Source organism: Echinops telfairi, unplaced genomic scaffold (assembly GCF_000313985.2).
Source record: "Echinops telfairi isolate 266 unplaced genomic scaffold, ASM31398v2 ScPeMD7_3;HRSCAF=10, whole genome shotgun sequence".
Lineage (NCBI taxonomy): Eukaryota > Metazoa > Chordata > Mammalia > Afrosoricida > Tenrecidae > Echinops > Echinops telfairi.
Genome location: NW_022103899.1, coordinates 28,686,376 through 28,700,869, shown reverse-complemented (window position 1 = coordinate 28,700,869; position 14,494 = coordinate 28,686,376). Strand labels below are relative to the sequence as shown.

At 37.6% G+C, this 14,494-nt stretch overlaps 1 protein-coding gene across 3 annotated transcripts in view; it reads left to right on the top strand.

The window, feature by feature from the left end:
* ICA1L (islet cell autoantigen 1 like) overlaps positions 1–13,246 on the top strand; it is a 50,247-nt gene extending 37,001 nt beyond the window's left edge. For 2 of the 3 annotated variants that reach the window (XM_045297109.1, XM_004701540.2), the window contains exons 11-12: positions 481–570; positions 9,102–13,246. In XM_045297109.1, the coding sequence (XP_045153044.1) occupies positions 481–570; positions 9,102–9,217 (206 nt within the window). In that variant the 3' untranslated portion in view covers positions 9,218–13,246. The remainder of the gene's footprint in view (positions 1–480; positions 571–9,101) is intronic. The other variant, XM_045297113.1, reaches the window with a different exon arrangement.
* Positions 13,247–14,494: the final 1,248 nt, after the last annotated feature.

Below are 14,494 nucleotides of genomic sequence, written 5' to 3'. Positions count from 1 at the left end.
TAGAGGCCCAATGTCCATCTACTGCCTTAATACTTGACATAAGCACATAGATCTATTTCATTATTGTTATATATATCTAATACATTTTCAAGGTTCGTTCATTTTGCATTATTGTGAGGACTTAAGTTTTCTTTATAGTGAAATAATATGCCATTATGAATGTACATTTTCTTTATCCATTCATGTGTTGGACATTAGGACATTTGTCTACTCTGAATAATGCTACATTAATGTACATGTCTGTTTGAGTCACTGCTTTCAATCTCTGGGAACAGAGTTGCTTGGTCATGTGGTTAAAAAAACACCCCTCAAACTCGCTGCCATCAAGATGATTCTGACCCGCAGTGACCCTTACAGGACAGGGTTGAACAACCTCTTTGAGTCTGCCAAAGACTGGAGAACCTATTAGATCGTTTTACCTCTTATTTTTCTACTTCCTACTTGACTGACAACGGATAATTCAGTATTTCCATTCTGCAGGCTGGGCCTGTCATGGAGGATCAGAACATTCTCGTTCACACACAGCTAATGAATCAGTGCCTTCACAGAGCCCAGAGAAGTTAAGACATTGTAAGTTATTTGTTCCTATTCTTTTCACCATATTAAAAACCAGTTTGATTCAGATACATTTTTAAAAGGATTGCTTTATAATCTTTACCTCACATTATTCAGAAAAATGTCTTAATAATGGGTTATTATTAAAATGAAAACTATGCCTGGTTATCCTTTACTATGGGAAGCACTGAATAGAAATCACGAGCTTGTTATACTAAGTTCTATATTTTACATTTCATGTTGAGGTTTGTTAATAATGGATACTGTTAGGAATAAACCACATGCTGTCAAGTAGACTCTGACTCTGGGGCCTCCTGTGATTCTATCAGTAGGGATAGATTATATGTATTTTTGTCTGTGGTTTAAAAAGTTACACACACCAACCTATTTGCCAGTTCAAAATCTCTGTGTGTAGAATTCACTGGCATATCATGTTGTGTACCTATCACCAAATTTTCCACTACAATGAATAGACACTCAATGTCTCCAACACAGTGACTTTGAATTGCTTCTACATTCCTCTCCCTGGTAGCCATTAAAAAGGTTTAGTCTTTCTACATTTTTCCATTCTAGGTATTTCATGTAAGAGGATAATTCTAACAAAATGAGAGGGCTTCAAAAAGTTCACAGAATTCCATTTATCATGTACTTTTTGAAGCCTGCCTTTTTTGTCTTTTTATGACTGACAGACTTCACTTAATACGTTTTCAAGGTTCATGAATGTTGCAGCATTGGGGGACTTAAGTTTTCTTTATAGCTAAATAATATTCCATTGTATGAGTGTACATTTTCTTTATCCATTCATCTGTTGAACATTAGGGCATTTGTCTACTCTGAATAGTGCTACATTGATGTACATGCCTGAGTCTCTGCTTTCAGTCTCTGTGAACAGAATTCCTTGGTCACGTGGTTTAAAAAGAAACCCTCAAACTCGCTGCTACCAAGTTGATTCTGACCCACAGTGACCCTTATAGGATAGGGTTGAACGACCTCTGTGAGTTTCTGAGACTAACTCAAGTAAAGGGTAGAAATTTTCGTCTCCTCTTTCTCCAGACCAGCAGCTGGTGGTTTCAAACTGCCCATATTGCGGTTAGTAACCACTACACCACAGGTAGTTCTGTTTAACTTGTTGAGGGACAGCTAAGTAGTTATACTCAGCAACATACATCCCAGCTGTCACACACGTGATCAAATTCCGCCACTTTCTCACCAGATTATTTTTGTTTTTTAATCTTAGTCAGCCTACCAGTTATTTGCAACCTTGTCTGGTTCAGTGTTGAACTACTAACCTTCAAAGTCAGAGGTTCAAACCTACTACCTCCTGTAAGGTTTTATAGAAACCTTATATACGGTTGCTTGGCGCTGGAATGGACTCTGTAGCAGTGGCTGGATTGGGTTAATAGCTTGTTGGGTAAGGGTTGGACTGCTGACCACCGCCCCACACGGGGAGGCAAGGCTGTTTGCTCCCTTCGAGATTTATAGTGTTGGAACTCTATGTAAGTCAAGATCAAATCCATGACAGTGGGTTTTGCTTCGTTTTTAATAGCTAACGATGTTGGGCATCTTTTCATGTACATATATTCCTTTTATCTTCTTTGTTGAAATTTGTTCCTTTGTCCATTTTTATTGAGTTGCTTTTTTGTTAAAATGTAGACTTTTACAAGTTATAAATATTAAACCTTTATCTGATACATGGTTCTGCCTAATTGTTTCCCAATCTGCAGGCTGTACCTTTCATATTATTGTTAGTCTCTTGTCGAGCAAGTTTTTCATTTTGATGTTTAATTAGTCTATTATAGATTGTACTTTAGTTATATCTAATAATTCAATTTTAAAAGGAATATCCCTATGCTTTCTTCTAAGAATTTTATGCTTCTACTAATTATACTCAAGTTCTCGACCCATTTTGAGTTTTCCAATACAGTGTAACATATGAGTCCAGTTTAATTCTTTTACATGTGAATGTCCAGTTGTCCCAGCACTATTCCTACCAAGACTATTCTTTCCTCAATGCATGAACCTGGTGCCTTTGTCAAAAATCAACTGCCAAATGGACTCAATTCTAGTGTATTTGTATGTGTCTATTATTTTAACCAGTATCCGTTTTGAATACTGTGCTTTATACCATGTTTTGAAGTCAAGAAGTGTGAGTACTTTTGCTTCACTCTTTCTCAAGATTGCTTTGACTATTTGGGGCTCCTTGTAATTCCGTATGAAATTAAGGACTGTATTTTCCATTTCTGTAAAGCATGCTGTTCAAAATTAGATTGGGATTGCATTGAAATCTCATGGGAATTACATCTATAGATCACTTGGCAGTATTCATACCTTAACAAAATGAAATCTTCTGTTCCGTGAACACAGAATGTCTTTCCGTTTAGGGTTTTTTTTTTCCCCCAGTAATATTTACTTTGTGTTGGTTTATCTTATGTTTTGCAATTTTACCAAAATCCTCTATTAGCTTTCTTCTAGAGTCTTTGGGACTTTTTATAAGATCTTGTCATTTGGGAATAGGGATAGCTTTACTTTTTCTTTCTTGTGTTCGAGTTTTACACGAAAGAATTTTTGCCTTTTCGGAGTCAATTGGAATGATGATGTGTTCATTTCCTTCATTTTATCAAATGTTGAATCACTCTTCCATTCCTGGAATGATTCCCACTTGGTGGTCATGGTGTTTATTTCTTTGAATATGCTATTGGATTCTATTTGCCAGTATTCTTGCACTTAGTCCTAAGAGATAATTGTCTGTACTTTTCTTCTGGTGTCTTCATATGGCTTTGATAGCAAGGTAACGCTGGCCTCATCCGAGTAATTAAAATGTGTGTCCCACGCCCCTCTCTGTATTTTGGAAATATTTGATTAGGATTGCCATCAATTTTTCTTTAAGTATTTATTAAAATTCTCCAGTGATCTCATCTGGTCCAGGGCATGTATGTGTGTTTGTGATTACTGATTCAACTGCATCATTTGTTATGTGTGGAGACTTTCCATTTTTCCTTGAGTCAGTTTAGTAGATTATGTAGCTTTAGTAGATTGTTTCTAAGGTATTTGTCTATTTCATCTAAGTTACCTACTTTGCTGGTTATGCCATTGTTCATGCTACTACGATTTTTATTTCTATTAGTTTGGCTGTAATATACCCAGTTTCATTTCTGATTTGAATCTTTTCTCAAAGATTTGTTGAACCTATTGATCTATTCAAAGCATCAGCTTCTGGTTTTGTAGACTTTGTTTCCTACTCTCCATTTCATTTTCACCCTTTCTCCATGGATTGCAATTTTTCTCCCACCCACCTCCCTAACTGTTGGAGCCTGAAATTGTCCATCTGTTCAACAGCCTCTTCTACTATTGAGGAGCTAGTTCTCCAAGATATGGGACTGTCAAGACTTATCCAGAGCAGTTACTTAAGGGGAAAATACACACAGCAGAATACAGACACTATCTGATACTCCACTGCCCGGGATTGCTGTGTTACTTGACGTAGGCTGCAGTGGACTGCTTATTACCCTTTCCACACAAATTGCTATTTGTGCAGTCAGTTACCGGGTTGATCCCACCAGAGGGCGTGCTGGCCCTTTGAGTTAGCCAGCAGGGACCAGAGGCCAAGATCTCTGCTAGTGTTAATTTCTTTTTGACCACCCCCGACTAACCCTTTCTATGCTACCCAAACAGGATAGTAGTGGTGGTGCTCTCTCTTGTTATCCTTGGCACCAGGCAGTCAACTCTAGGAACATGCTGTCTCCACCTCTGTCGCAGGCCTGGAGAATTGGTGGTGGCAGCCAGTTGGTGAACATAGCTCACATAGATACGATCAGCCTCTTTTCTATCTTTCAGTATTTCCTTGGTCGATTTAAGTATCCATTCTACTGCCCAAGTCCCAAAGTAGGTAGTGCTCTTTCTGAGTAATACATGATATTGTGGAGGGCAGACTCTACAGAACTTCCTAATCTGCCCCGGCGATGTAGTGGTTTTATACTTTGGGCTGCTCACCATAAGGTCAGCAGTTCAAACTACTGTAAGCCACTTGGGAGAAAGCCAAGGCTTTCTGTACCCAAAAAGATTTAGTTTAAGAAACGGGCAGTTCTTTTAAAGTCAGTGGAGGGAGTGAAATTCTGCTACTTGCAGGACAAAGCTTTGCCTGTAAAGTTCTAACTTTTGCAAAAAGCTTTCAAACCCTTCTCCTTTGGCGCTTAGAAACTTATTGCTTCAACGGTGTTGATTATTCCCAGATGATTCAGGGCAGCCATTGCTCTCTTCCGGTCTGTGGAGAGTGAAGTTGGACATTGCTGGAGGATTCCACTTCCTCAGCCTGTTAGGCAGCCATTAGACAGATATGCAGGATCCCACACAACAGCATGCCAGCAAATGTGACATCCCAGCGCACACTCCTGGGCCAAAGAGGGAGGAGTCTGCAGTTCACTGGTGGCTGCTGCACCAGGTCTGTCACAGCCTTTACTGCCATGGGGTGGGAAAAGCAGCCCTCCTCGACAGAAGTTCCTACTGTGGGATGTCACCAATTTTCTTCCATCCGTGTTGACTTATAAGGTGTAACTGACTCATTTCCACAGTTCTGAGTCTTTGGGTTCCATCACATACGTGTGTGTGTGTGTGTGAGAGAGAGAGAGAGAGAGAGAGAGATTCAGCTGCTTAGTCATCTTGGTCCAAACTGAAAATGCTGTTGGATTACAGGATGCCTGCTGACAAAGATTTGCAGATACTTAGCATAGTGTCTGAGTATATAACATAAACTGAATACTTACTATTTATAGTACTTTGCAAAATTGGTTCGTAGTAAAGAATGTAAACATTTTCTAGAGTGTCTGTGTGTTTTGTACATCTGTATGAGGAGCCATAAAAATGAAAAATTTCCATGCACTTTTCCAAGGCTACCCCCCCCTCCCTGATGTACTGTGTACACACCTATCTCTTATTTGTGGAGGTCAATCTTTTGGAAACATTTTAATTGGAAAAATTTCAGAAATGTTGCATTAAAGTTGCACAAGAAAAGCATGTGTACTCTTTGCCCAGATAGACTTATTTTTTAATGCTTTATCCCATTTGCTTTATAAAGTCCCCCTTTACCTCTCTCCTACATGTTATCACCAAAAAGCCCTAACTCACTGCCATCAAATCAATGCCTATTCATAGCGCCCCTAAAAGACACAGAACTGGCCCCGTGAGTTTCCAAGACTAACTTACACGGGAGTAGAAAGCCCTTCCTTTCTCCTGAACACACGAATCACAAAGTTCTTTGTTTTTCCTAATGAACAAAGATCTAAGAGACATGGTAGTGTACCAGGTTAACTATTGGACTGCTAACTCCAAGGTCAGCAGTTCAAACCTACCAGCTGCTCCACAGGACAAAGGCGAAGGTGCAACTTATTCCTGTAAAACTTCAGTCTCAGAAATCCTAACAAATAGTTCTACTCTGTTCTATAAGGCCACTGTTACTCTGTTCTATAAGGCCACTGTGAATCAGAATTAACTAGATGGCAGAGGACTGTTTTGTTTTGAAAGGAGAGCAATTTCTTTGCATAAGCACAGTATGGTTGTAAACTTAAAAAGATTAAGAATGACCTAATACATTTCTCTAATGTCTCATTTGTTTCCCAATGTTGCAAGATTGTCCATTAAACATTTTATTCTGATAGTGTGTTTAATCTAGGGTCCAGGATTGTTTGTAGTCAATGACTTTGTCGAGTCATTTAATCTAGAACAATTTCCACAGCCTTTCGTTCTCTTCAAGAGACAGGCCTTTAAAAAGAAGAAAGCCCCTTTGCCCCAGTTGTTAATTGCATTCATTCTCTGTTGGAATATTGCGTAGGTGGTGGTGTGCCCACCTCAAGGTCTCACACTGGGAAGCAGGCTATACCCATCTGTCTCTTACTGTTGTTGTTAGGTGCCATCCAGTTGGTTCCAACCCATAGTAAGCAACCCTGTGCAAAACACAAAACACTGCCCAGACCCACACCGTTCTCACAATTGTCCCTATGCCGGAGCCCATTGCTGCAGCCACCATGTCAATCCACCTCATTGAGGGCCTTCCTCTTTCTTGCTGCCCCTCCACTGTACCAAAGCATACCTTTCTCCAGGGACTGGTCTCTCCCCACAAAGCATGTAAGAGGAAGTCTTGCCATCGCTGTAAGCCTAAGGAGCATTCTGGCCATCCTTCTTACAAGTACTGCTTTTAGCAGTCCATTCTTCTCCAGTACAATTCAAACCCATTGATTCTTCAGTCTTCCTTATTCAGTGTCCAACTCTCACATGCATGTGAGGCAATGGAAAATACCATGACTTGGGTCAGGTGCACCTTGGTCCTCAAAGTAACGTCCTTTCAATATCCTAAAGAGGTCTTCTGCAGCAGAATACCCATTGCCAGGGATCTTCTGGTCTCCAGACTGTTGCTTCCATGAGCATCGAGTGTGGATCCAAGCAAAATGAAATCCTCGACAACTTCAACCTTTTCTCCATTTATCATGATGTTACCGTGATACAGTTGTGAGGATTTTGTTCTTCTTTACACCGAGTTGTAATCTTTACTAGTAATTCTAATTTGACCACTCAAAGTGGTATCCACTTTGTAATTAATAAGCAGTCTGAGGGGAGATACTTTGTAACCATAAACATGACAAAAAATTTTAAAGTACATGTGGGAAAAGATAAAAGGAAATAACCATAAACCATAATGACAACTCTTGGGTGGGCTAATGTGGTAGGACTGTTGTTGATGGATGCCACAGTGTTGGTTCTGACCCATAGCAACTGTATGCACAACAGAACTACTACCCTGTCTTACGACAGCCTCACAAATTGCTGCAGCCACTGTCAAGCCATATCATCGACGGCCTCCCTCTTTTTTGCTACCCCCTACTTTTCTAAGCATGATGTTCGTCTCCTGGGACTAGTCTCTCCTGACTTATCCAAAGTATGTAAGACAAGATGTTGGCATCGTTGCCTCTAAGGCACACTCTAGTCTTACTTCTTCCAAGATAGATCTTGTCATTTTGGTAGTCCATGGTACTTTGAATTTTTCTTCTCCAGCACCACAGTTCAAACATATCAATTCCTTCTTGGTCTTCCTGTTTCAGTGTCCAACTCTCACATGCATATGAGGCAATTGAAAATACCATGACTTTGGTCACGTGCACTTTAATCCTCAAAGTAATCTCCCTGTTTTCCAACACTCTAAAGAGATCTTGTACAGCATATTTGCCCATTGCCACGCACTGTTTAATCTCTTGACTACTGCTTCCATGAACATTGTGGATCCAAGCAAAAAGAAATCCATGACAACTTCAATCTTTTCTCCAGTTATCATGACGTTACCCAATGATCCAGTTGTGAGGATGGTTTTCTTTACATTGAGTTGTAATCTGTACCGCAATCCTTGATCTTTATCAGCAAGCGCTTCAAGTCCTCCTCTTACTCAGCAAGCAAGATTGTGTCATTTGAGTATCACTTGTTACTAAGCCTTCCTCCAATCCTGATGCCACATCCTTCATATGATCCAGCTTCTCTGCTTACTCAGTGGTAGATTTAGGGATATATTTTCCCCCTAAAGTCTCATATTTTTTACTACTGCTCTTCTAATACTGATTTTACAATGTAATATTCCTATCCCAAGGGAGAAATGAGGCCCCAAATTCAAAGATAACTTGCAGAGACACAATTATTTAAGTCGTAAAACAAGATAAAGACAAGTCGAGATAAGGGTGACCATCAGCATGAGGCCATACTGGTATTCAAAGATTCACAGAAATGCAGTCACTTTAAAATTGAGCATGGAGAACAAGGAGCGGTCACGAAAGCATGATTCGTGGTAGATCAAGTCATCAGAGTTTCAAGGGGGACTACAGAAGCAGTAAAGAGAGCATAACTGGAAAATGTATGCGATTGCATATTAGAATATTTTCTTTTTTTGCATATTAGAATATTTTCACATAACTTTTGATTGGGTGATTAAATTGTATGTGAAGTACATGCCAATATACCTATTAAAAAATTAGTTTTTTACTCGATTAGTTCAGAGCCCTCTGACCAAGGCAGTTGGGTTAGTATCCCAATTTCCTCAAGGGCACACTCATGAGAGTGAGCAGCCTGACTCTTTGGGATGGCGAGGAGAATTGTAGGAATTTACTTTTAAATACACTCTTCCTGGGGGTAGAGCTTTTCACATTGCTCAGAATGGGTCAGAAAGAACTCCATGGAGGCTGAGTCCATGTGGATACTAGATTCAAAAACCGGTTCAGAGCTCCCACTGTAAAACAGAGCCTTCTGTAAATCTAGTGCTCAGAATTTAAGCACTAATATAGTACCATAAAGGTTACTTTTAATTTCAAACCGTATCTGAAAGCCATTCATAAAACATCTGAATGTTCCTAAAATTTTATTATTGCTTTCCTCGTCACTCTTGTTTTGACTCAAGTCCCTTCTCAGAGCATCATGCCAAGACTAAAACATGGGCGCCTCAACAAAGCCTAACATACCTGCATTTGAATTTTTTAAAAGCTGCAAATCTAATGTGTGTTTCTCTCTTTTTTTTATAGGCCCTAACAACAGTAACCAAGATATGTCAACATGGTTCAGTCTATTTGCAGACTTGGATCCACTTTCAAACCCAGATGCTATTGGACACTCAGATGATGAACTTCTTAATGCTTGACTAAAGTTATGTCACTTCAATGGCCTTGAGACCAATTTTGCAACATATTGCCTTGTGGAAAAGTTTATATTGTGCTCACACACAAAGCATGGTTTACAAAATACTTGTCAGCCAACATTAGGCAGATAGTAAAGGCCCATCTGAATATTTTAAGTATATACTTAATCTTGGATTTGCAACTCTTGATAATACATGGAAAACATAACAAACAATCTATTCCAAAATAGTTAAGAAACCAAAATTTACTTTTAAAACACCAGCTAGGAATAATCCTGTCAATAAGAAGTTGGTTTTATTTCTCTGGAAAGCCTTTTATCTTTAAGTTACCTTGCTGGTTGTGAGAAATTTGTATGCGGAGATGAGACCAGCATGTCGGCTAGGTTGTAGTTTGAGTTGGATTTTAAGATGGTGGCAAGAGGAATGATCTGTTGTGGAGAACAGAACTAGAACCAGAACTTAATCTTAGAAAAAGTAAAAGTAGATTTGAGAACTCTATTTGCTTTAATGAAATCAGAGAGAAACTTAAGTGCTGGAGTTTCTCCATTTGCAGTCTAAAATTGAGTGCTTACCTAGCTTTTTTCATTAATACAAAATCACAATCATTTAATTTTCACAATCCATTAAATTTCTCGTGGGGAAATCTGTTAATTTACTAAGCCCATCCTCTGGAGAAATAGAAAAAAAATCTTTCCATTTCATAAACCACAAAAAAATGTCCAGAGTTTAAGATAGGAATCTTCAGGATATGCATTGCTGTAATAGTATGCATTATTCATAGTCTATCAGAAAAGGAAATGGGGCGGGAACAAAAATTAGTAGCAACAGTATTCCTGGAACGCCTCAAGAAATTTCTACCTGAATGGGGAGGTGGGAGTATAGGTGGGGCAGTTTAAAACATCTTCTTAATATGTGTGTACTTATCCCGTTTTCCTCCCGTGATTTAACTTGGAATACTTTCTGGCAGAAATAGACAGCTTTTCATGATCAATAGGATTGTGCTATTTTTGCTCTTCTCCCTGTCGTGCACAGGTGCTATGCTCTGCAGTTCCATGTGGTTACTAAGCAAAGGCTTGTTAGAGGGTTTGTGTAAGCTGATGAAATATAGCTACTGTTCACACACATCTATCACTAAATTTCCTGTTTTATTTTCTTGCCTTTAGTTTGAGGCAGTTTTCTATTCCAGGTGTCTTAGGTTTAGTATACGACAAACCCAAGTTACAGTACTTCTTATGTGTTCTAAACAGGCATACTTAAAAGATAGTTTCTAATGTCTGAATCACTGTACACAGAAAAACATCTTCAAGGTCTACTTCCCATCCACAGCAGTTTGGACTAACTAGCATCTGCCCACAAGTTCTCCAGAAACCCACTACTAGCACCAAGTACTGGATAAGCTGAAAGGAAACATGGACTCTGGCACAAGTCATAAGAGTATGTCTTCCACATCTCTTCATAAGCTTATTTTAGCTTCTTTATTCAGTATTAATAAGCTGTTATTTACCACTTCTGAAGGACTTTAAAAAAAAATTTTTATTCACAAAGGATTATGAACGTGAATTGCGATCTGAGTTCTTTACCCACAATGGTTCTGGTGCTCTTAACCTTGACTGAGGACTTCAAAAGCATGCCAACTTTGTGCTATTTTTTCTTTCCATCCATAGCCTTACAAATAAATTAGGTCAAAGATAACCCTCATAAACATGCAAAGCAATCCCTGATATATAAACAAAAAATACCTCGATGAATGCATCGGAGAAGCAGTAGTCTCCAAGGCAGTGTGATTTCCGATTATGAACATGAAATGACAATACCCTTAATGTTCTTATGAGCAAAGGTTCTCAAAAAACATATATATATATATATAAACAGGATTTTTATAGAAGTCTTCATTTCTGTTACACTTCTTCTTGCTTAAGCAGATCATGTAGTTGCCCATTTAACTCCGAAAATGTTTTAATTGCCTAAGCAAATCATGTTACAACTTTAACAGGACTAACAACTCATTTTTTTAAAAATACACTGTAAACTTTATTAAGTAACTTCATATTTCCTCAAGATGTTCTCTGAAAATCACTAATTTAAGTAAAAAAATGTTGATTCTGTTAAGTTAAACCTAGATTTCTATTATTGAAAATCCAACCGCATATTCAGGAAAGGGTGATGAGGACAGGAAGCGCATAACCAAAAGGTAGACTGGTTATTTTGTCTTAATGTAGACTATCTATTCAGTACAGTAATAAGTACATTAAGTAACGTGAACCAAGGGTAGATGAGAACATCTCTTAAAAAAAAAAAGTTGACACATTTTATACTAAATGGGTTGTGTGTATGTTATACCATGTAAGAATCAGAATGTATTAACATTAGAAAAATATCACAGAGCTCAAATTTACTTGTTTCTACCTTATAAAAAAGGCAGGAATACCAGAGCATATATTAAGATCTGATCAATGTAATGTTGTTTTTGAGACCCTCATGAATTGTAAAACATAACTCTGATTAGGATTGGAAACAAACTCTATTTCAACAAGATAGGTTTCAGTATTTGAACATTGCAAAAGTGTTTATTTCAACTATAAATATTTCATATAACTTATTTTTAGAAGTCTGACAGCATCACAACAAAGGAAGTTTGAACATGCACTGTTTTATGAACTTCTTGTGATAAAGGATGTAAGATTGCATATAAACAGTGTATTTCCTAAAGTGGTGGATACAAATCCATTATTGTTTCTCCTCATCAGAAACCTAGGTTTTACCTAAGGACCGCAGTAGAAAGCTCGGTTGGATTGTTAAAGATTACTCAGAAAGGAAATAAAACTGGGGTACTATTTTTGTTAGATTCTTTTCTAACTTAGCCCATGTAGATACGGGAAGTAACAGAATGTACGTCCTCTGTGTAAGTACTCTCAGTAGCAAAATACAGTATTGTCATATCAATGTCAAAATTTTGAGCCAACAGAAGCAATAACCGATATAGTTTTAAATATGACAACAAAGAAAACCCGAATCACAGATGGAGAAAATGATTTGTCAAAATGAGTCACATCCATATGTCCAACACGAAACATTCTTGTCCATCTTGTAAGTACCATTTAAAAGAAGAGTGGACAGTAAAAAGAAAAACCGTCCCTGTCACTTCTGTATATGGTTCGTAACTCAGTGGTGCAAATACAGCATCAGCAGCCAAAGAGGACCTACAAAACAGGCGCCCATGGTTTGCTTTTATCGCTCAGATTAATAGGTAAGATTTTTTAAATTCCCATCTTTACTTTTAAAAGGGCATTATTTCCTTTTTCTCATTTCATAGTAATAGACTCATTTAAAAGTGGAGAAAACACCCCAAACTAGACAAAGCACAGCCTTACCATGCAGGGATAACCATACATAACTCAGGAGTATTTTCTGTTACAAGTTCTAGGACCTTTGGGCACACATATGAATTAAAATGATTTAGGTAATTTCATTTTATTACCTTCTCTCTGAAATGGGACTACTAAAGTACTGAGATTAAAATATGACCTTTATAGCTTTTTTCTCAAAAACCAAGTTTTTAACTACCACAAATGTTATTAAAGCCAGCTTCTGAGCACACAATATTTCCAAAGCTAGACTCTTCCCAGAAGTAGGTTGCTACCTCTTTTCTCCTGTTGAGCAGATAGCGGGTTAAATAGCCAGCCTTTGTGGTTAGCAATCACCAGAGCTTCATGTCATCATTTGCAGGGTACGATTATCACTCGCAAGTAAAGCATTCTCTTAATCATATGAAACTCGAAAATAAAATTCTCTTAATCAATCATATGAAACCAATCTGTCAACATTTACTCAAAAGTAAAGATGAGAATGTATTGGAAAGGCAGGGAAGCTAGATCCATGGAAACTGAGCAAATGGAATGGAAATTAGGATACCAACATATTGTAAAAACTGTAACCAATGTCACTGAAAAATCTGTATAAAAATTGTTAAATGAGAACCTAATTCATTGTATATATGTTCATCTAAAATACAATAAAACATTTAAAATATGATTGACCAGAACAAATCAATACTAGTACATACAATGAAATCATTATAGAATATGGAGATAATTCTGCTAGAGGAAGTTCCATACTTCACTAAAGAGAAAGGTTAATTTTTTTATGTCTGTAATTTGAAGATATTTATCCAAAGGGTAGTAAAAACAATGTCTTAAAATCTCCAGTCTCACCTGTCCTTGAAGACAATGGATCAATGCAGACACACAGGCTTTAATATAGAGCAATGTTCTTCAAATCTTTTTTGACCGCAACCCACAGTAAGAAATACGTTTTACATGACACTGTAATCTATATGTGTGAATCTACAGAAGAACTTTCAAAAAGACTGTAGAAACTTAAAAGATAGTGGAATTTTTCCACTATAGCTACCTTGAGTAAGAAAAGTTTTTACACCAAAAAAATATTTTCATGTATGAGTGTGACCTAATGTTTTCTGTTGTTTCATTTTATTAAACACAGCTGATTGGAACTATTGAACTCACTTCAAAATGCACACCTGAAACACTTAAGTCAAAGAGATGAGAGGGCGATCTGTGTCATCATACCACCGCCTTCCAATGGAGGCTAAAGCACACCAAACCGTAGCGAGGGAAAAAGCAAAACAAATCACTGGCATTTAACATGCGAAGGGGCTTGGAAAAGTTTGTGGGGAAATTTTAATTCCATTTTTATCCACAAACGTTTTGAAGTTTCCCTATATATAGGCAGATACTGTAATATTTCAGATCCAACCACTAAAAAGCAAGCAAAGAGAAAGGATCATGATAGACCTAAAAGTGTTGTATGTGTGTGTGTGTAAATTTAGTATGATTGAACCAAAGTCAAAAAAAGGAAGGAAAAATTAAAAATGGGGATAAGTCCCACCCAACCTGATATAAAAATTAATGATTACAGATCTCACATCTTTAATGGTGGAGGGAAAAGGCTGAGGGGGGAAAAATAGGACAGTATGTGTCATTTTGAATGGTGCTTTACATTTGATTCTGTTTAACAATTATATGAAATTTGTAAAAATGAATTTAAATTGTAATGTAAACATATGTTATCCTTAAATGCGGGTTAATCTTTCTCCCCCCAAAAAAATAATTTGACAAAGTAATTTAGTGACCCTTTCTGACAGCTGTGTGACCTTTTACTCATTTAAAATATGTCCCTGTTTTCTAAATGGAGTGCAGTCTTCATTAGGGAGTATCTGAACAGCTTTATGTGTAGTAGAGACTAAAATCCCTCAACCTTAAC